The sequence below is a fragment of the Dipodomys spectabilis genome, unplaced genomic scaffold (genome assembly GCF_019054845.1).
Source record: "Dipodomys spectabilis isolate Male_0828 unplaced genomic scaffold, ASM1905484v1 ptg000229l, whole genome shotgun sequence".
Lineage (NCBI taxonomy): Eukaryota > Metazoa > Chordata > Mammalia > Rodentia > Heteromyidae > Dipodomys > Dipodomys spectabilis.
In genome coordinates, this window is record NW_024870906.1 from 224821 (window position 1) to 247497 (window position 22677).

Consider the following 22677-nt stretch of genomic DNA (forward strand, 5'->3'; position numbering starts at 1 on the left):
CACAGGCTGTCTGCTGTGTGTAATGTCCACCATGTTCAACCACTATCTATCAAGCCGCTTTCTTTCCCTCAGTGGAATGAGCTCTCCACTCTGGGCTGGGCTGGAAAGCATTTCATTTATTCTTTGATCCAGACACATCTTTAGTGAGCAGCTACTAGGAACCAGGCAGCCAGGAATAACAACATCAGAGGGATAGAAACTCAGTTCCAAAGACTGTGCAGTAGAGCTGGGGAGATGAAGGTGGGAGCTGACACCCGCAGCGACACCTCAGATATTTCTGCTGCTCCTCTACCCAGCAAAGCCTCCAGCACCCATGTGTGACCACAGAGAGAGACACACTCAGAAGAGACACGGCTGTGGGCACTTTGTCGTGTGACCCGCCTCAACTTCCACACCTATAAAGTGGGACAGTAGCATCACCTTGGAGGAGGGCTGCGGGGCCAGCTGGAAGCTGTCTAATGAGAATACTTGGAGGGGATCCGAGGTCCCACAGGAAGTTCCGAGTGGATTTTACCCAGGGGAATGGGCCCAGCCCGAAGGTGCCCTCTGGGAAAGTGCCCAGAAATGCTGTCTTTTGCTTTGGGGATGGCTCTCGTGCTCTCGTATGGATCACATTTCCTGTTTTGAAGTGTCACCCAAGCTGGGGGGGAGGGGGAGGGGGGGCAGGGGGTGGGTGGGTGTAGCTCAGGTCCTGGTGCTACAGGCAGGCTGGGGGCATGGGGAGTTCTTTCTTTACAAGAGAAGGAAAGTTCAACTTCCTTAATGGGCAGATGTTCCACATTATCCCCGGGGGCCGGCTCTGCAGCTGCAGAAATGTACGGCCCGCTTCCCCAGCCCTGCGTGTTTATTTCTATTCTCCATAACCTTCTTTCTTCCTTCTTGTTTTGCTCTGGCCAGGGGGACTGGAAGACAGGAAAAACAAACATCAAGGGCTGCACTCTTCCAGGCGTGGCTTGGGTTTTCCTCCTTTTCTCTAGAAGCAATGTTCCCTGGTCCTGGGGCCGTCGGAGGCAGGTCCTGGTTTATTTAGTGACCTGTTCCATACTTAGAGCCCTCCAAAGTGGTATGAGTCCCATCCAGCCATGCATTCACCAAGACACTCATTCAATATGACCGTCGCCTAGCATGGGGGTGGGGATGATTGAGGCACAGAGAGGAAGAGCAGTGGACTAGCTCTCAGAGACAGGAAGCACGGGTTGGGAAAGCCTTTCCAGACCAGGTGACTCCTCGGTGCCTTGCAAGGCCCAGCAATGGGAGAGTCCGGTAGCTCCAGCTTGATCCCAGATCAGGCCCCTCAGCTAGTGCTGAGGCTCTGCAGAAAGACTCCTTGTGAATGGCTCAAAACGATGCTCAAATGTCCCTGTCTCCCCTGGCATGGCTGATTTTTCTATCTCCTGGTACTCCGTCAGGACTGAGAACCAGGCCTTTAAGTCTAAGATTTTTTTTTCTTTGGTTGGTGGTGGGGCCTGAACTCTGGGCCTGGGCGCTGTCCTTCAGCTCTTCAATTCAAGGCGAGCGCTCTACCACTTGAGCCACAGCAACACTTCCAGCTTTTTCTGCTTATGTGGTGCTGAGGAATCGAACCCAGGGCCTCATGCATGCAAGGCAAGCGCTCTACCACTGAGCCACCTTCCCAGCCCCAGTCTAAGACTCTTTTGCATCAGGAAGTATGAGGTCAGGAAGTACTGTGACCCCATGAGCTATTGGAAGGGACGAAGAGCGACTCACATTTGGTGAGGATTCCTATTAGACATGTGTTAGAGGTGTTCCTCCTGACAGCCAACCTTACAGTTAGGAAACCAGAGGCCTGCATGCTTCTCTGATGACCCCGTAGCGCTGTGTGACACGGGCAAATCATAAGGCTGTTCTGGGCCTATTACTTCCCTGTTCCCCCACTCAGGTTGGGTTTGAGGAAAGCTTGGAGCCAGACACAGACAAAGCCTGCTGGTAGCAGCTAGTTCCAAGGCTAGCCCAGGCCTGAGCTAACCACTTTGTGGTCCTTCTAGATTCACTGGGCTGTAGAGTAGTGAGGCCTCTGGCTTAGTTGCTCTGGGAGAAAGAGAGCTATTCCACCTTTCTCCCAGCATACAATAGTAGTCACAAAACCCAAAGCAGGGAGTATAAATAAGGTAAGGAATCATTGGATGAAGAAACACCAGGGCCATCCATAGATGCCAGCAGCCAGTAAACAGAACCAGATGCATTCTCACATCTTGGGATAGATTCCTAAGAGATTCTGTGAAATCTCTCCCATCCCCAGAGACAGGATGAACAGCTGTCCTATGTGGTACTGAGTGATCAGAGATCTCAAGGTCAAGGTCAGCACCCAAGCCTGCCTCCTACTCTGGTGCTCAGGGATTCCAAGCAGGGGAATCTGGGGTCAGAGCCAGCCTGCTTTGTCTGGGGCCCTGCTTTTCCTACCTAGATATGAACCAGAGCGAGCAAAGCAATATTTGCTTGGAGAGGAGCATCCTTACATATTAAGAGATTTATAAAGGTCTGCCCTGGGAGCCCGAGAGTGGCCTCAACCCTAGCATAGAATTCCTGGACCATTCCACAGCCGCCTTGCTTAACAAGTCACATCCAGCTCGCATTACTGTGTAGAAAGTTGCTGACAACAGGAGCCAGGCTTCTGCCGGAGGCTCCCCTAGTGTGCTAAGGAGCCAGGAACTTCGCCTGGGGAAGAGAGAGGAAGTGCAACTGCGGCTAATCCAATTGGAGGCATGAGCCCCTGGTAGCATGGCTCTTCTGAAAAGATAGGCTTTGGGGGCACCCAACTCTGCCAGGACTGCTGGCAGGCAAGCTGTTCTCAGCAGCAGGGAGATCTTCCAAGTTGACCCCCGCCCCCCCGTGCTGCCAGGCAGACTGCCTGCCAGCTGGAGTGGGAGCTCACGGGGAAGGCAGCCCACCATAGATGGGCAAGTCCTTGACATGTGCTGTCGTTCCTGCCAGCATCATTCTGTCCATGGGTCCAGAGATGGCACTGGCAGGCAGTGGCGTGGGATCCCAGCCCCGCTTCCCAGCCCAGAGGCAGAGCCTCCGTCCACTTGTCTGCTCTCTTCCCTGTAGGAAGTTCCTTGGTTCCCTTAGCCTCCATCTAAACCCCCAGAGCTGGCAGACACAAGTCACTCATCTACCCTTAGGTGGATATGTGGCACTCATAGGTGGTCTCTTCAGGTTTTCTTGGTAGCAAGGACAAGAGACTCAAATAATGGGTTCTGGGAAGACTTCGGGAGCCCAGGACCCATTATACAGTTGGGCCTTGCAGAGCCTGGAATGAGAAGGTCGTTGAAATCCAAAGCCACTCTGGGGGCTCCCATCCTCAGAGGTAAAGCTCATCGCTCTCGCGTCCCTCCTCCAGCATGGTCTGTTGATTCTGTGGGCCCCACTTGCAGCTGTCTTGCTCTTATTCTACTTAGTGCCTTCCATATTCCCCAGCTCACATTCTTGAGAGAGTCTGGGTGGTCACCAGAATTCTCATTACACGGACTTGGACGGAATTCCTAAGCCCAACCTATCCTTCGGGGCCTTTCACATCGCGAGGAAGAACCACAGGCTGTGGGTACGGCGCACTGCTGGACTGGCTGGTCAGATGCCACAACCTGACCCCACCTGAGGGCAAAGACAAAGCTGGCACTGGTTACAATGGAAGGACAGATTCACCCAGCAGTAACTATTCCTGTAGGAAGCCTATCTGGCATGAACCGAGCTCAACCTTGGTTTGTAGGGAGGTGAGGGAGAAGGAGGGGCCGTTGGGGCTGTGAGCAGGCTCAGTAGCATCAGAGAAGTAAATAGTACAAAAGGCAGGTGTGAGGCTCTGGGGGGAATTTGGTAATTGGATTTGGTAACTGGCTACTGCCATTCCAACTGAGAAATGGGGATCCTGTCTCCAGGTTTCTGGAGAAGCCTTGAGGTTTTCCAGGCGGGCGCTTCTAAAGGCTCTGAGGGGATCCCAGTGCATAGGGATGTTTCTGACCACTGTCAGCGTTCCAGTCTTTATCAGTCGAGGTTGAGGCCTAGTTGATTGAAGGCTGTAGGGAGCTGGCCAAGGGAAAACCCTTCCTTCCTTACTGATCATCTCAACCATGCAGACAGTAAGACAGGAAGGAGTGAGAAAGCCAGTGTCTTGTGTCTTTGAGACTAAAAGAACACTAACCATGTTCCTTGATCACGCCCAACCCTCCACGGACTTGGGGTTTACCTCAGTACCCATGTTGTCTTCCTCTGATCCTGAAGTGCTTAGTGGCATGGCCTTGGGTTTTCTTATGGCATTCTGTGTCTAAAGAAGAGACAGGATACTTTACCCCTCTATCTGCATAGCTGGTTCAGCAGGCCCTGTAGATTTGGAGGGAGGGTCAGGAGTCCTGGGGCATTCAGAAAGGCTTTCTGCTGCTTCCCATCCTCCAAGGCACACGACCTTCCAGCTGCCTTCCAGTTCCTCATCACCAACTGCACATTCAATGCTCCTGGCCAGCTGCAGGGAACGCTAAGCCGTGAGGGCTATGGACAGATAAGACACAACTCTCTTCCGAAGGGAAATAGGCCGTGTATATGTAACCCTTGTAGGCAGAGAGCTCTGGGAACTCAAGCCTTATATGGCCTCCTGGGTTCACACCAGGTTCCCCTGTATGGTGGTTTAGTGTAGAGAGCAGCCAGCACGGGAAGGAAGGGAACAGGTGGCCTCCTAGAACAGCTCCTGCTACTGGTTGTTGTTGTCTACCTCCTCCTCCTCTTCCTCCTGCTCCTCCTCTTCCCCTCCTCCTCCTCCTCTTCATTCTCCTGCTCTTCTTCTGCTTCCTCCTCTTCCTCCTCCTTCTTCTTCTCCTCCCCCGTCTTTCTCTCTCTCTTTGTCAGTTATGGGCCTTGAACTCAGGGCCTGGGTGCTGTCCCTGAGCCTCTTGGTGATCGAGGCTAGCTCTCTATCACTTGAGCCACAGCGCCACATCCAGTTCTGGGATGGTTAATTGGAGATGAGTCTTATGGGAAATTTTCTACCCTGGCTGGCTTCAAACCGCAATCCTCAGATCTCAGCCTCCTGAGTAGCTAGGATGACAGGCCTGAGCCACTGGTGCTCAGCATCTTCCTCTCTCTTAACCTCAGTTTCCTTATCTCTGCTTGGGGGCCTTTTCTGGGAGTTGTAAGTTCTCTGTCGGCTGTGACATGCTGTAGAGGGCATTCTCCACGTGAGGATGACCCCCAAGGACAAAGACAATGGTGCTGTATGCACAAGTCCTTGGTGTCTGGAACAATCAGGGAAGGCATCAGGGGCGGCATCCATCCATCCAGGTGGATAACTGAATGAGTAATTGAAAAACAAATGCACACGCATCAATAAAGACAGTGTAAAGAATTACCAGATCCATAGCGCCCCAGGTCAGTGCACAGAAGGCAGGTTCACTGGATTTCCTCAGGAGCTGAGGCTGGTCGATCCTCCCACCCGAGGCCCCGCCATGCTCCTCTTCCGGTCCAGGCTCAGCAAAGTCATGCTTCACGGAACACTGCCATCATGACCGTCCTTCCCGAAGACTCAGGATAAATCAATTATTTCTGCGAATTTGATGTGTTTCAGTTTCAAAGTTAAAGCACTTGCTTTTCATATAACTGCTCCCAAAGAAAGCCATTGTCACCAAGATTGTAAAGCAGATTAGTGGACTCTGTTCAGAGCTCAGGAAGAGCAGTGGCTCTAGAAGAGAAGAAGGTAGCGATGGAAAGTTAGGCCAAAGGCGGAAAGTCAAGTTCAGGCTCGTCACTCTGGGACCTGTGTAAAGCACCTTGCCTCTCCGGCTCTCTGCTCCCTCATATGCCACACAAAACTTTAGACTATGTCATCTCCAAGTCTCTGCCAGTTGGCAAATTCTGTGTTTCTCCATCAGTTGTGATGATTGGACAGCCTAGGGATTGTGTCACTGTTAACTAAAATAGCTCTGTGCACAAGTGATGGGACATCTGTATCCCACAACTAAGTTCACACAAGTCATTACCAGCAAGTTCCTGGGAGAATGCAAAGCTTCCTCGCCCAGTCCATGCCCAGATCCCGTGTGTCTCATTCCCACTTTCTTTACTGGGGAACTAGGTCAGGCTCTGGAAGACCTGGGCCGGCTGTAGGGGTGTGGACCAGGGCCAAAGCATCCATCCCAGCTGCATCCTGGGTAATGGGCAAGGCCAGTTAAATAGGCCAGGGAGAGGAAGTAGGCCCTGTGAGCTGTAGGGATGTGGACAAGGGTCATCCATCCATGCCAGTTGCACCCTGGGTAATGGGCCAGGTCAGTTCAGTAGGTCGGAGAGCCAGGTAGAAAGCAGAGATGAGAACCACTGATGCCCAGAAAACTTATGGCATGAAATGATTGGCTCTTTGGCTTGTAAGAGCTGGGTTCCACTCATCTGTTCCCTCCCCCTCCTCCTCCTCCTCCTCCTCCTCCTCCTCTTCCTCCTCCTCCATCATCAGTTGTGGTGCTTGAACTCAAGGCCTGGGCACTGTCTCCGAGCTCTTCTGCTCAAGCTAATGCTCTACACTTTGAGCCACAGCACCACTTCTTATTTTCTGGTAGTTAATTGGAGATAAGAGTCTCACGGGCTTTCCTGCCAGGGCTGGCTTTGAACCTCAATCCTCAGATCTCAGCTTCCTGAGTAGCTAGGATTATAAGCGTGAGCTACCAGCACCAGCCATTTTCTTCTTAAGCTCACAGAAAAAACCAACCACTGATGCTTCTGTGCTTAGCTTTGATTTGAGGATGTTGTCTTGGTTTTCACTGTATAAAAGTTACCCTTCCTCTCTCAACTGAAGGGTCCTGGGCAATCCTGAGGGAGCAGGGAAAAGAGGAACTGAGAACTGGCTCCCTAGATACCTCCATGTCTCTACTAGGGATGGGCATAGGTTGCTAGAAGAAGACCTGTGGGCTGGAGATTGGGATGAACCGCCCCTTGTCCTGTGACCTTAGCTTTTCTACTCTACTCTAGTGCTCTACCACTTGAGCCACATCTCTACTTTCAGCTTTTTGCTGGTTTATTGGAAATAAGAGTCTCACAGACTTTCCTGCTGGGCTGGCTTCAAACCTCAGCCCTTATCTTTCAGTCTCCAGAAATCTGGTCAGTAGCCCCCAACTGGCCTTTCCATTATCCCTGGGTTTTCAGCTAAGAGTTGGAAGGCTGCAGGTGGCCATTCCTGTGTTGATAGAGCTCGGTGGGACCAGCCCTGTGGTCAGTACTGTCCTCTCCACTGGCCAGCTGTGGTCACGTGGACAGGTGGTCTCTAGTCCAGGCCAGGGGAGCAGACCAAGAGGAAGAGTGTGACATTCTCTTCATTCAAGGTGATCTCCCCAAATCCACATCAGATCTCTACATGGGCGGTGGGGACATGGCTAGCCTAGGACCGTTTGGGAAGGACTTTCCAGGCCTCCAGTCAGCAGAGAGCAGCTATTAAGGACCGAGGCTGCAGTCTCCTGAGCATGGTTGCCTTGCTCATGGGACATCTGTGCCCTTTGCCCTTGGACTGGACCATCTCTTCTTGCTATGGGCCTAGGAGTACCTGTGCTTCATGTAATCCAGAACTGTGCCTTCCATTTTCCTGTCACCTCCCTAATTCCAGATTCCCCACCTGCCCTTCAGAGACCCTCTCCAGTTGGGCAGCTGAGGAAGGAGGTCCTTGGACTAGAAGGAGGTGGGGGACGAGGGAGCTGTCACAAGTCAGCCGGGGCCTCCTCAGACACCATGTCTGGAGCATGAAGTATAGGGTGTTTGCTTAGTGGAAAAATTTTGCCCGGGGGCAGAAATTCCTGGCAAAAAGCTGTGTTGAAACCTTCCACCCACAGAAACCCAGACCTGGAGCAATTCATGACGTCTGGCTCCGCCTAGAGAGCGCGAGTAGTTGTGTTGGGTGATTTGCCCCAAGTCTCCAAGTATGCTGCAGAGAGAGGAAGGGCTCAAACCCTTGAGCCTAGGAAAGGGACTACTGAATGCTAGCTCTGCAGGGGCGAAGCAGGCTGGGGACAGGGTTCGAGGAATAGCCCTTTAGACTGTCTTGAGCCCCTGAATTGGGACAGTCTATGTCACAAATTGGTTAAAAGTTAGCCTATGCTTTCCCAAGTGGGTAGCAATTTTGTTAAAAGGGATTTCATTAAAGGGGTTGGGGGGGGAACAAATGTAAGACACACAGTGATGGCTATATTCTAGAAGATTCTGTAAAGATGAAACATGCCATCTGGTTTGAATGAGTTCAAGGGAGGGTGATAAGGTTTCCAGAGTAAAAGTTGACCCCTTGGGGATGGCTGGCTAGCATGGAACAAGCTCCGATATTTGATGAGTGGTGTCACATCTCTTCCAACCCTGCCAAACCCCATCTCTAGTGGCCCCTTCCCCCCAGTACTCCTCCAGCTCTTTTTAGCCCCTGAAGTCAGTGTGCTAGCTTGGGGGAGGGGGGCACTGCTCGGGAGCTAGGACTTTGCCTGGTGCAGGAGGATTATTTGGGTCACAGGCCAGAGACATCCTTGCCAGCGATGCTGAGTCCCATAATTATGGTTACCACATGTTTCCAATTTTTTTTTTGGAAATTGTCTTGTTTCCAAATATTCTTCTGTTACTTCCATGTACATTGAAACCTCCTGGGAATTTCAGAATGTCAACATCCAAAGTGACATCGTCCGGACTTCCTCCGGCATCTATTGAATCATGACAGGCCACGTTCCTGTGGTCATTTGCAGAAGCCAATGGGTGATCAAAGGGACTGTGATGTCATCAAGAGGGTGCCAGGGCATGGTGACGTCCTGATGGTGGACTCTTCACTTGATCACCCACCCCACCCCACCCCCCTGCCGCCCCAAGTCTAGACTTGGGATTGTGTCCACTAGACAGGACCATATCAGGGTCTTTATTGACTAGTGAATTCGTCCACACCTGCACGACTTCATTTTTGGAGTGGGCATCTCAGGGTGCCAGGCACAGGATTGTGCATGTGGTCCTTGGATGTTCCTGGCATCGTGAGAGAATACAAGGCGATTACGATGCAAAGGAATAATTATGTCTAGAAGAGGGGTCCTGGCGAGGGTGTGGACCAGGGAAGGCTTTCTAACTTGAGTTTAAAAGGAGAAGAAAAGTAGGGACAGTGTACAGACAGGAGGTTTTCAGAGTGAAGGAATCCATAATCTTCCTCCCCTCCCCTCACACTCCATCCAGGTCCATCTTCAAAGATGACATCTCCCTCTCTCTCTCTCTCTCTCTCTCTTTCTCTCCCTCTTTCTCTCTCTCTCTCTCTTTGCTCCCTTCTTCAGTTCCCAGATGTGCACTTATCATTACATGTTTACTAGCTTTTTTGTTAGTTCCCCCCAATAAAGTGTGAGCCCCGTGATGGTGGAGCCTTTGTGGGATGGTTGTATCCACTGCTCTGATACACTGTCAGTCATTTAGTTATCTAGGTGAGTTGAGGAATGGAGAGACTTAGGCAGAGAGGCTAAGTCCAGGCTCACATTCAGCCTTTTCCAGTTCCCATGACCTACACCCTGAATGCCGCCCAACCTGCTCCAGAACCCCTAACATCCTCCTGTCATTCTCCGCACAGACCCTGCCCTGCGGCTCTGTTCTCGGCCTCCCCGTGCAAGGCGGCCAAGAACAGGAGCGACCTACCCTGAGCTCACGGCTGGGACCCCAGCCCTCTCTTCCCTCCTCCCTGGACAGGAAGAGAGTCAGAGTCAGAGAGCGAGAACGCCGGGGTGTCAGCCGGAGAGTGACAGTGCTGCCCCACAGGTGGCCTGGACGCCATGACCATCCGCCTGGTGAACGGCTCGGGCCCGCACGAGGGCCGCGTGGAGGTGTACCACGAGCGGCGCTGGGGCACCGTGTGTGACGACGGCTGGGACAAGAAGGACGGGGACGTGGTGTGCCGCATGCTGGGCTTCCGCAACGCAGAGGAGGTGCACCGCACGGCGCGCTTCGGGCAAGGTGAGGCTGCGGGGGGGGGGGGGGGGGGGGGGGGGGGGAGGGGTCTGTGGGTCCCCGGCCTGGCCTGGGGATTCTGCAGAGTGACCCCCAGCCTCTGCGCGGTGCCCGCTGTGCTGAACGCACCGGCATCCCTTAGGTGGTTCTGGCTTCGGACAGTCTTCCTTTCCTTGAATGTAAATCTCCTCCCCTGTCAACTTCCCCAACTCACCCTCGTTCCCAGCCCCCTATCACCCGCTGGACAGCTCTCCAGATCCCTGCAAATATGCTTTCTTCATGTTGCTGTTAGCAAACACTTACGCAGCTCTCAATGTGGGCCAGGCAGGCTCATTTAACCCGTACAGAACTAGGAAATACACATCATCCCCAGTGTCTCAATGAGAAGACAGAGGAACAGAGAAGTTGGGTGAACAGCAAACAAATGGCAAGGCCGAGAAAAAGCGGCTCAGATGTCCAGGCTTTTACCTGCTCTGCTGACCCCACCTGGGAGAGCTGGTTAGGAGGAGCCATGCCGATGAGCATTCAAGTGCGAGAGACCCTTCTCCAGCCAGTCTACTCTTCCACCCTGGTTATTTCTCTTAAGCTGGCAATCAAGTCCTCTCAAGGAGGGAGGATGCGTGCCACGCATCCTCTGTTCGCCCTCAGGTCAGCTCACAAGCTCAGAGATGATCAGCGTCTGGGTCTCCAGGGCACTTCCAAGCTTTCTGAGCCAAAGGATGAGGATAGAGGTGCTGGCCAGCTCCTCAGCCCTTTGGGGATACCCGATTATGTCTTGGAACTAGATAGTCCAGGCTGCTCATTGAATGACTCTTCCCAGTTTATTGGCCTTTTCATGGCTGGACATAGGCCAGAACTTCCTGGCTAAACACCAGCAAGAGCTTGGAGTTTCCAGATTCTATATGTGAGCATTTGGGCCTTGTAACCTGGGCCTGTTCCTTATTTGTTAGTCTCTTTTATTTGCCTCTTTATTTGCTTTGGGTGTGACTAATCCCACAGAGCTCCTGAGCCCCAGGCCTTTTCCTGGGTAATTTGCGAATTGATGTGTTTTCCAGGAGATGTTTAATCTGCGAGTTATTACTGTGCTTCAAAGGGCGTATTGTATGGGAGCCAGGGAGAGGCTAGAGTGAAGTCGGGTCCTGGATAATGGCGGCCAGGGGCCTCTCCTCCCTACTCTGCTCCAGCTTCCCCGCCCTGCCATCCTGTGACAGTATCTCCACAGACAAAACACATCTGAGCCACCATATTGGTGCCACAGACTCAATCAATACCTCTGGGGCTTAGATGTCCACTTGACATCTTTGAAAAGGGATTTTTTTACCTAGCAAGTCTAGAGAAAAGGAGTGACAGCATTTAAGGGTTGCAAAGTCCCAACAATTCCACCAGAAAAGAGGGAGACGGTGTTTAGCTGCTGGGAGACAAAGCTGGAGAGTTGGTGCTTGAAGGTAGGGAAACGTGGGTGGATTCGAAAGCACTCCCACACAGGAAGCATCAGCCTATTGACTTGCTAAGGCTCATACCCTCTTGGATGTTGGAACTCAGTTGATGACCTTCGAGTACATTGTGGTCCTAAGCTAAAAGCCTAACCAATGGAGGTGCTGGGGTGACCCACTGCTCCAGTTTGCCCAGAATTTACCAGGCTTTAGTACTGGAAGCCCCCCATTCTGAGCCACCCCTCTCAGATTGAAAACTGAAGTAGTCCCACTCACCTCCAGGGGGCGCTGGGACTGGGGAGTGACCACTCTGTGGACCGGGGCAAAGCTCCGCCTCTGTCTCTGTGCCTGAGCATCTCCAGTGGCAAGACCAGCCTGGGCGGGCAGATTCTGGCTCAGTGGGGCTTAGCAGGGTCCCTCACCTCTGCATTTCTAACAAGCACTGCGGACCCAGTGGCAAGGTTACAGCCTCCGTGGGCATCTTGGAGCTCAGTTGTTCTTCCAGAGGACTCCTGAACCCGCTCCAGGCAAAGGGGCCAAGCAGAGCCAGAGAGCCGCCAGTGCCCATCAGTGCCTAGTTCCTACACAGTCCACTCCCTCCTCTACTCCCCTAAGCCCTCCCCATTGGCTTGTGGGGGCTCAGCCAACTGCCTGTATGCCCTGGTGCTCCTCAGGGGACCAATTTATGCCATTCAGGGCTTAGCTTCCATCCTGGGAGGCCAATTAGAGCACCAGACCCTCCATGTGTGGCTCCCTCCAGACCGATGGTGGGTCTCCTTCAGAGCTGAGTGAGCAGGGCTGGCTGCAGGTGAAGCTACTGATTGGGGGACTAATTATGGCTTAGGGAGGTTCTTGCTGATCCTTGAATATCTATCATGTTCTAATGTTAAATTATGGGATGCCTTGTCACTTTAGAACCCTGTTCTGGGCTCATAGCACGGGACTACCTAGTTTAAAACCCATACAATTTGAAGGGAAGCCTGTGCTAACCAGCTGGGCTCTGGGACACTGGGGCAATCCAGGATGTGTCTGGCTAGGTCTTGATTCGGTCTTTATCAGCTTCCAGATACCATATCTCAAAGGGGTGACATTGATCAAAATGTATTGAACTCATAAACTGATATGCTGAATTGAAACCCCTTAGTACAACTACTAAAAGATATTTTTAGTGGAAAAAACTACCATACCTCAGGGCTGGGAAGCTGGCTCGTGGTAGAGTGCTTGCCTTGCATGCATGAGGCCCTGGGTTCGATTCCTCAGCACCACATAAGCAAACAGAAAAAAGCCGGAAGTGGCGCTATGGCTCAAGCGGTAGAGTGCTAGCCTTGAACTGAAGAGCTGAGGGACAACGCCCAGGCCCAGAGTTCAGGCCCCATGACTGGACCCCCCCCCCAAAAAAAAAAAAACTACCATACCTCAAAAACTAAGAAGGATCTCTCACAAAATGGGAGCCTGGGAGGCAGCAAGAGTCTGAAATCTGATTCCACCAGCTATATGCTGAGTGACCTTTCACCCCTTGCTCTCTGAGCCTCTGTTTTCCACCTATAAAATGGGTTCATTAGTTCCCACTGCAAAGCGCCATGGAGAGAATGTATAAGATGCCTGACGCAGAACGCCCTAACTATCATCGCAAGCAATTGTTACTATTATCCCGCTTGCAAGGAACTGGGCCTAGACGTGAGGATGGGTTCTTGTTGGGATGGGAAGGGCAGACGGAAGCCCCCACATGGCAGGTGACAGTGCCTGCTGGGCCAGTGGCTGAGGAGAGTCCCGGGAGGGTTCTCTCTTCCCTCACTTCCTGCATCCCTGCTGAGAGGTGCTGCTGACCTGTCTCCACAGGCACCGGAAGGATCTGGATGGATGACGTGGCCTGCAAGGGCACGGAGGACACCATCTTCCGCTGCAGCTTCTCCAAGTGGGGGGTGACAAACTGTGGACATGCCGAGGACGCTGGCGTGACGTGCAACAGACACTGAGATGAGCCCTGCCACGGGCCGTGGGTCAGGGGGACGGCTAGGGAGCAGCTGGCCGTGCCTCTGCGCTGCCCAGCACCTCCTGCCCCAGAGCCCTCTCCCAGGACGTGGGGGCCTCTCTCTCTCTCTCCCTCCTTCCAGCCCCTAGATCGCAAGTGCTCTGTGGGGTCCACTGCCTGCCCATCCCTGCCGCCAGGGCTCCCTGGCCAGCTGGGACACCAGCTGGCTCCGCTGTGAATCGCCATCCAGAGCTCTTCAGTGTCCACGTTGCCTTTGATCTTCTGGTTACAGATGGCCAGAAGACAGCGGAGGGAGAGGGAGCAGTGGGGATGGGAGGTGTTGTGATCATTTACTCCAGATGAATTCCCAAGCCTCAGTTAGGCCAAGAGTTTCAATACATGCCTCCTCAAGAAGAGAAGTCCTGAATGGCTCTGTTTCTCCTCTGTAACTCTGCCTCTTCAGGCTATGTTAGTTTGGGGCCGGGACAGAGAGGAGGAGCCAGAGGGGAGTGCGGAAATCCAGCTGGAGCTGGAGAAAGGGAGTGAAGCTAGCTTGATTGAATAACTACCATGTTGTGCTAAATAGTATCTTGGGTGCTACAACCCTTCGTCCACTTTGCTGTGTTGCTACGAGTCATGTCAGGCAGGCAGGGTGCGGCCCCGTCTCCACATAACACACACCTGGCCCGTTTGCCTGGCCTCCAAGTCAGAAGACAGAATGATTGACACTCAATTCCTACCGGAACCGTAGTTTGTCCTTGCCAGGCCTGAGCGACACCCTTGGGCAAGAGACACGGGCGATGAGAACGGTGCGTCCTCTAAACACTCACGCTCTATGTGAGTGCCAGACACAGGACTTCCAGGTCAAGTGTCCACATAGGAGGAGAGTGGATGGGGGGGGGGGGGTTCCGTGGAAGGCTAAGTTCAATGCTTGTTCATTGAGCCATAAAGGTTAGTGGCCTGTGTCTCAGAGTTGTGTTGGCAGGCAGAGATAGTGCACCTTCCAGGCCCCCTAAGGTGTGCCCCTGGGGTCTGGGAACACAAGTCCTAATGGATCCTAAAGGGGTAGAAGCCAGCCCAGGAGTCCTTGGGCCCCCTGAGGGGAGTGAAGGACCATGGGCCTCCATATGTTTCTGATCAGCACCCCTCCCCTCATTGTGGGGACAGAGAGATCATTTTCTGTTGTTTATACAAAAAGGAGGCTGAGCTGGGCCTCATGTGTTCTCACACTGGGGAGGTAATGGTAAGGGGGGGTCAGGGGGATCATAACTCACCGTCAGGCTTGGGGCAGGTGATCACTTGTCCTATTGGGGTCAGGTTACCTGTCCTGTCATCTTCTTGCCCAGGGACAGGGAGACCTGGACCCTCCAAGCGAAGTCCAGCAAAGGTTGTGGCTCACCACTAAGCCAATATCCTTTGTTGCCAAGATGCTTTTCACTCACCACTGTCCTAATGATCAGAGACTTTCCTTTTGACCGACTGCTGTGTCTACATAGCACGCATGTACTCAGGCGTCTTCCAGAGCCCCCTATGTATGCATTTATCAACATAGCACTCTTTAAAACATAGCTTAGCACACTGCAAGTTTGTGCTAAAGAAAACAAAACCACTAAAGGTGGAAAGTTATCAATGAACAGTCCCAGTTTCGGTACACAATCCAGTTACTCCAAGAACGAAGCCCATGCAGCTTCCTTACGTGGTGGAGTTTTCTCTTGGCACAACACATCTTGCTTTATGTCAGATAAAAAACAGTGTTGAAAAGTGTTTGAACCTTAAAGAATAAAAGTCGACTAGTTTACATATCTACCTAAGAGGACATGGAAATGACCATGAACCTGTATTTCAGGGACTAAAGGAAATTAGGCCTGGCCTAAAATACATCAGACCTTTTGTAAGAATGAATTTCAATAAAGCAAAACGCACGTCACTACCAAGTGCCCTACCATGTTGTTTCTCGCCTGGGAGGGCTGGGGGAACTGGATTTCCAGTGAAGGTTGGTAGCATGGGCTGCTTCAGAGAAGGCATCTTAGCCGGGCGTTGGTGTTCATGCCTGTCATCCTAGCTACTCAGGAAGCTGAGATCTGAGGATTGTGGTTCAAAGCCAGCCCAGACAGGAAAGCCCATGAAACTCTTATCTCCAATAAACCACTCAGAAAACTGGAAGTGGCGCTGTGGCTCAAGTGGTAGAGTGCTTGCCTTAAGCTGAAGAGCTAAGGGACAGCGCCCAGGCCCAGAGTTCAAGCCCCATGAGAGGGGGGGGGGGGGGGGTGGGGAGCATCTTAATATTCCCAGAGGACAGTCAGCAGTCTAGACCAAGGACATAATAGAACATGTCTCAGACTGTCTGCTGTTTCTATAACAGTGCCTCGAGCGAGGCATTTTGTTTGAAAAGCTGCTAGGTGGGCTCTTAGTTTGGGAAGCTGGGAGGTTGCAGATTAGACAGCCACGTCTGGCAAGGAACCCATGCTCCTTCCACTCGTGATTGAAAGCTGAAGGGCAACTGGGTACATGGAAAGGGGACAAAGCAGGAGGGGTAGACTCGCTTTCTAACACAAGACAACAAGACTACACAAGACAAGTAGTCACTAAACCAAGAACCCCTGGGAGACAGGCATGAATCCAGTCCTGAGGGCACTCCCCCAAGCACCCAAGGATGGCCTTGAGGGGTTAAGGTCCAGACATGGGAATGGGTCACGCTCAAACCACCGTACGTACAACATGGCGTCTCAAGCCTCCTATGCTAACTACGCTCAAGGCCACATTGATGGGAGGAATGGGAGGAGTGTGTGTGAATTAATACAGACCAGAAGACCTGTCTCATTCCTCCATCCAGAGGGAGGACTTGTTTTGTGGGGTTTGGGGGGGGGGGGGGATGCGGGGAGGAACAGCACTGGGTTTTGAACTCAAGGCCCTCTGCTTTCTAGACAAGTGCTCTACCACTGAGCCACGCCCCCACCCCCTCCTCTCCAGTGCTCTTACCAGGGCTGAGCTTTTCTCGCGTGCTAGGCAGGTGCTCTGCTACTTTCTGCCCCTCAAGCGCTCTTCTGTGTGCGAGGGACCTTCAGTGAGTCCGGCAGCGTGAATCGTGGGGTGATGGTTCTTGATGTCAGCCCCACAGAGTTCACACATGTATATTGCACCAAAGCCGCAACGGAATACCTATGTACTTTTCTGGAACTTTCTCTCCGGGGACTGAGAAATTCTACCAATGGTGATTACCTCACCTTCCCCCTGCCCCACTCCGTCTCCAGTCTTTACCTCTTTACCTCGTGGAGACTGCTGGACTCCAGCACTTTCCTAAGCCATGGTACTGCCCTGACCCTCTTCTTCCCAGGGGTCTCAGTCTTCATATAATATGTTGCCCAATGTCAGAAATGATAGGTTCCGAGTCTGGTGTGTATTTTGCAACTTTCCAGTTCTGTTAGAGGAAGGGCGATTCTGGTAAGTTCTATCCCACGGCTGATGTGCTCATCTACTCTGTGACTCTTTTTCAGGTCCAGGGGAGTTGTATGGGAACGGCCTGTGTTGTTCAAACACAGCGTGAGGCTTTGGCGGAGATTTGTTCTAGAAAGAGTCTCCAGCGTGGGAGACTCCGAGGCGGTGAGCACGCAGCAGCTTCCCCTCGGGCCCCCCCCAGCTCCACGCGAGGGGCGGCTCCAGGCGCCCACGGGCCCTCTCAGCGCTGGTAGTCAGACTGGGGGCTGACAATACCGAAATGATTCCAGAGAAACACAAACAGGCTTAAGATAGACAAGTGTCCAAAATAGAAGCGAAAGCCTGTTCAGTAGCTACTCCTGTCACAGTCCCCACAACTGTTAACACTTTCCTGTCCCCTGCCTCCCAGTGCATGCCTTGTTCCCATCATGGGGGTGCTCTTGCTTTCCAGCCCATGTTCTCTGAAAATAGAAGACAAGCAGAACGGAATCAAGAAAAATATCGGGCGGGGGGAGGGGGGACGGGAGGAAAAATGGAGAGAGTGAGGGCAGGGGTGTCACTGTGCAAAAAGAAATGTGCTCCTTACCTGACTTATGAAGCTGTGCCATCTACACATGACCTTTATAATAGCTATAAAAGGATTTTTTTTGGGGGGTCCGGTTGTGGGGCCTGAACTCTGGGTCTGAGCACTGTCCCTCAGCTCTTCAGCTCAAGGCTAGCATTCTACCACTTAAGCCACAGCGCCACTTCCGGCTTTTTACTTATGTGGTGCTGAGGAATCGAACCCAGGGCCTCAGGCATGCAAGGCAAGAGCTCTGCCACTGAGCCACTTTCCCAGCCCTATAGAAGGATTTTTAAAAATTAAAAAAAAAGAGAAATATCAGGGCCCCGCACAGGTGGCTCACTCCCGTAATCCTAACTGTTCAAGAGATTGAGATGTGAGGATCGTGGTTTGAAGCCAGCCCAGGCAGGAAAGTCCATGAGACTCTTTTCTTCAAATAGTCACCAAAAAGCCAGAAATGGAGCTATGGCTCAAGTGGTAGAGTGCTAGCTTTGAGCAAAAATGCTCAAGGATAGTGCCCAGGCCTTGAGTTCAAACCCTAGTGCCATCAACCAAAAACAACAACAACCTGGAATCATACCATAACACTTAAGGAAATAAAGTGTGTAGCTGACAATCTTCCCACAGAGAAAACATTGTACTGCATGATTTAAAGGTAAAACGTCAGGACAAACATTCCAAGAGCAGAGCATCTGAATCTTATAGCTAGATTGTTCTAGAGAATGGGGAAAGGAATACACTCCACCCAAATTCATGCAGAAAGTTTGAATTGCTTCCATTACAAAATGAAACAAACATATGAGAACAGAAACTTTATAGGTCAATCTCACCCACAAACATAAATGCAAAAACCATCAACAACATATTGGCACGCTGAATCCAGTAAAAGCAGGAACAGCACTGGACATTATTGTGCCAAGTTGTATTTCACTTAGAAATGCAAACTTGGTTTCACATTGGAGAATCTGTTCATATAATTTATTATATCAACAAATTAACGGAGAAAAAGTTAACAACTCAATAGATAAAGTCAATGCTCATTAATTAATTAATTTTTTTTTTTTTTTTGTCGGTCATGGGGCTTGAACTCTGGGCCTGGGCGCTGTCCCTCAGCTCTTCAGCTCAAGGCGAGCGCTCTACCACTTGAGCTACAGCGCCACTTCCGGTTTTCTGGTGGTTTTATTGGAGATAGGAGTCTCACGGTCTCTCCTGCCCGGGCTGGCTTTGAACCTCGATCCTCAGATCTCAGCCTCCTGAGTAGCTAGGATTACAGGCGTGAGCCACCAGCGCCCGGCTAATGCTCATTAATTTAAAAAACAACAACTTTGTGTACTGAGGATAGGTGGGGACTTATCACAGAAGTAGATGGCAGCAACTTTGTGACAAACGAACCTAAGTATAAATATTACTGATGCAAGTATTATAATAAGATTAAATGCCAGCTATCTCTGTGACTTTTCAGCAATGTGTCAGAAATGCACTCTAAGAAAAGAAAAAGAAAGTTGGGTATGGTGATACACACCTGAAATCCAACACTCAGAAGGGCAGACAGGAGGATATGAGTTTGAATCTAGATTGGACTACATTAGTAAGACCTTGTATCAAACAATAAGGAAAAATAAAATGACGATGAAATGAAAACAAATACAATAAAATCATTAATTTTAAAAAGAGGTAGGATAATCACAGATTGAGTCCTGGCAATGCAAGTTCCATCTGGAAAACACACTAAGAAAAGCAAGACTTGGGGGCCTGGTTCAAGCAGTACATTGCTTGCCTCACAATTTTGAAGCCCTGAGTTTAATCTCCAGTAATGTACGAAAGAAGGAAAGAAAGAAAGAAAGAAAGAAAGAAAGAAAGAAAGAAAGAAAGAAAGAAAGAAAGAAAGAAAGAAAGAAAGAAAGAAAGAAAGGAAGGAAGGAAGGAAGGAAGGAAGGAAGGAAGGAAGGAAGGAAGGGAAAAGGTTGAGATGACATGACACTGGTGCGTTTACAAAAGGCAATCTATTTATTTTTGCAGTAATTCTCATCTTCATTAGCAAAGACGTCACAATGTGCACTATCTTAAATTGTTTTATTATTGCCATTGTTATTTTTTTAGTCTGAGACCATCTGTTCTGGTTGTGAATAGTCTCTTATATTTTTATATGTTGAACACAGGCCCTGAAGAAGCTGTAGAAGCTATCTGTCTCAATTGAATGTGCAAAAAGAAAAGTTTGTGCCTCCAATCTCTCTTCAGAAAAAAAAAACTTCTCATCAGCGACTGTGCTCTATTGCTGGAAAAATATTACTAGATATTTTTTTTAAAGCTAAATCCGCAGATAAATCTCTTAATAATGGTTGACTGTATCTTGGCTTCAGTCATCCAGAACTTTTATTATAATTAGTGCAGGCCAGTTGGGAAACCAGAAAGATTGTAGAATGTTAAAGGGAAAATTCCTTTGACCAATTAAATGTAGTAGACAGTGTTGGCACAATGAAACAAGAGGAAAGAAAGCAGAACACACAGCTCCCAGGACCCGAGCAGCTTCTGAAAACTCAACCCCAATGTATCGGACATTTACAGAAAACAGAAGTGAGGGAGAGAGACAACTTAGTTGGTGATAGCTTCATTGCTCAATTGGTTACAGAGCATCCTGCAATTAACTGCAGCTCAGCTACTAGGATTAAGTTCTATATTGGTTTGGTTTTCAGGGCCCAGTCCTAATCAATGGCTCCTAGCTACAAAATTTTATTTGACAGAAATATGAGATTTAGACGACTTAGATTCAAGTCTCATCCAGCACTTTTTGGATGAGCCTCTGGGTTTGGGATCTTCATTATAAATGAGGGTATCAAGTTCAGTGCTAGTGGTTCATGTTTCTAATTCCTAGCTACTCAGGAGGCTGAGATCTGATCATCTCGGATTTGTAGCTAGTCCAGGCAGAAAAATTCAGTGAGACTTGTATCTCCAACTAATCACCAAAGAGCCAGAAGTAGAGCTGTGGCTCTAGCTTTGAGTACCAGCATTGAGAAAAAAGACAAGAGCCTATATTCAAGCCCCAGTACTCCCCCCAAAAAAGTAAGTAAGTAAGTAAATAAATAAATAAATAAGCATATCTTAGCTAGAAGTATGGCTCAGCAGTAGAGCGCCTGTCTAGCAAGTTCAAAACCCTGAGTTCAAACTCTAGTACTGCCTTTTATTACAAGTATTTCTCTTTTGTAGCAAATTAAATTATTTATTAAATAGTTAGCACATTGAATGGTAAGTTGGCAAGTCCTATACATGACTTTCATTGTATATTATGGTTTGCTTGTGAGTACATACTATGAAACATAGCCTTGAAAAATAGCTCATCTCAATGAAAGATCTGGGACGAAAACAGATTACCTCTATTTTCTTACTCCCTTGATCTATGCAGTTGAGAACTTACAAATATTCATTTATATAATGACAGTTATAGGGCCAATGCAGAGTAGAGTCCTTTCAGTAAAAAATGAAGTTTTTTTTTTTCAAAAGCAAAATTGAGAGTATTTTACAAAGCCTAAAGCATTCTATAAATAATGTGACTCATATATCGTAACTTGGAAGACTTGGGAGGAGAAGACATTATAACTTCAAGTTGTACATTATTGATAGTAAAATAGAACAGAAATTCCTTAATAAGTAAATACATTTGAAAGCCAAAATAAACTGTGTTTCATTAGATTCTATTGTTAGAGTGGTAACATGAAATAATTATTTACCCAAATTTGCAAAAAAAAAAAAAAAAAAAAAGAACAGAATTTTCTGGGCTCTTAAGTCATTCTGGGGCTGGGAAGGTGGCTCAGTGGTAGAGTGCTTGCCTTGCATGCCTGAGGCCCTGGATTCGATTCCCCAGCACCACATAAGCAAAAAGAAAAAGCCGGAAGTGGCGCTGTGGCTCAAGTGGTAGAGCGCCAGCCTTGAGCTGAAGAGCTGAGGGGCAGCGCCCAGGCCCAGAGTTCAGGCCCCACGACCAGATCCCCCCCTCCCCCCAAAAAAAGAAAGTCATTCCATGTGAGCTGTCTGCTTCCACTCTCACCTAGAAAGCCAGGCACTTGGGTATCTGTCCTGTAGATAGCTTCAGAGTGCCCTTTGGAGCCCTGTTCTCTGTTTACTGGATTCCTGGCCAAAGGAGGGAAGGAAATCTGAAAGGCAAAGGGGGCAGTCAACCGGACTGAAAAGCAAGCTTTTCAGCAAGCTCGTTGTTAGCCCTCTGGTGCCCCCTGCAGGCTAGTGAGAGAAAGAACCAAAGCTCCAGGAAAACCACACAAAATGTCTAGACCTGCCATCATTTTGGAAAAAGCTAACTGTAATATGCATGTGACTCAGCTGGGCACTTTGATCAAATGCAGATCTACATCCAGTAGATCTGGAATGGAGCATGGGATTATTTATTCACATATATCATAGTTATATTATGTAAGGCTGCTTGTCTCCCAACACTAGTGGAGTAGCAAAGCTCCAAGGGCCTTGCAGAACCTGGATCGCCAGGGGTGGAAGGGATTTGAGGCATCATCATGACCCACCTCCTTGTCTTACAAGAGGAGCCTGTGAATGAACACAGGGCAGGCAGGCACTCCAACAAGGAGAATGTAAGATGTTCCATTTCCTAAGCCCAGTTTTCTTGACTGTAATAGCTGCACACAGAAAAGCATTCACGGGTAGTGAAATGTATAACCCCAAAGAAACTTGAGGCATGGTTCAAATGGTAGAGCTGTATGAACAAGAAAGCCCAATGAGAGATGGAGGCCCTAAGTTCAAGTCCTGGTACTGGCACACACACACACACACACACACACACACACACACACACACACACACACACACAAATGCATTATGCCCTAGCTGGGCACCCATGGCTGACAACAGTAATCCTAGCTACTCAGGAGTCTGCGATCTGAGGATGGAGTTTTGCCCACAAATTGAGAAAACAATATGGCTTAGAACTTGAGCTCCTACAGCATCTTCAACAAAGATGGGTGCACTTTTTTTAGAAAAGTGACAAGTTGAAGGAGACTGGCTTTTGGGGACCCTACCATCAGAAAAGTGTGAGAAGGCAAATGGAAGAGAAATCAGTGGCTGTAGAGCCGACTAGTCAGTAAAGCTTGTTGCGTTGCTTCCCCTAATGTGGTCTCCAGCCGATGTTCAACTCAGTCCCTCCTGCTGCTTCTCAGTTGCTCCTTCTCAATTACTTTCAGCTCAAAATAATCCTATGGCAAAGTAGCATATTTAGGGCATTGCATTTTCTTTCTTGTGTATGTGCATATGTGTGTGTGTGTGTGCATGCATGTGTGTGTGCACACCACTTGGGCTTGAACTCAAGGCCTTGCACTCTTTTTTGTTAAAAC

At 49.8% G+C, this 22677-nt stretch overlaps 1 protein-coding gene across 1 annotated transcript in view; it reads left to right on the forward strand.

The window, feature by feature from the left end:
• The window catches only part of Scara5 (scavenger receptor class A member 5), an 89019-nt gene extending 73773 nt beyond the window's left edge, over positions 1-15246 (forward strand). Inside the window, exons 9-10 of the mRNA XM_042697859.1 lie at positions 9736-9930; positions 13197-15246. Of these exons, the coding sequence (XP_042553793.1) occupies positions 9736-9930; positions 13197-13333 (332 nt within the window). The 3' untranslated portion in view covers positions 13334-15246. The remainder of the gene's footprint in view (positions 1-9735; positions 9931-13196) is intronic.
• Positions 15247-22677: the final 7431 nt, after the last annotated feature.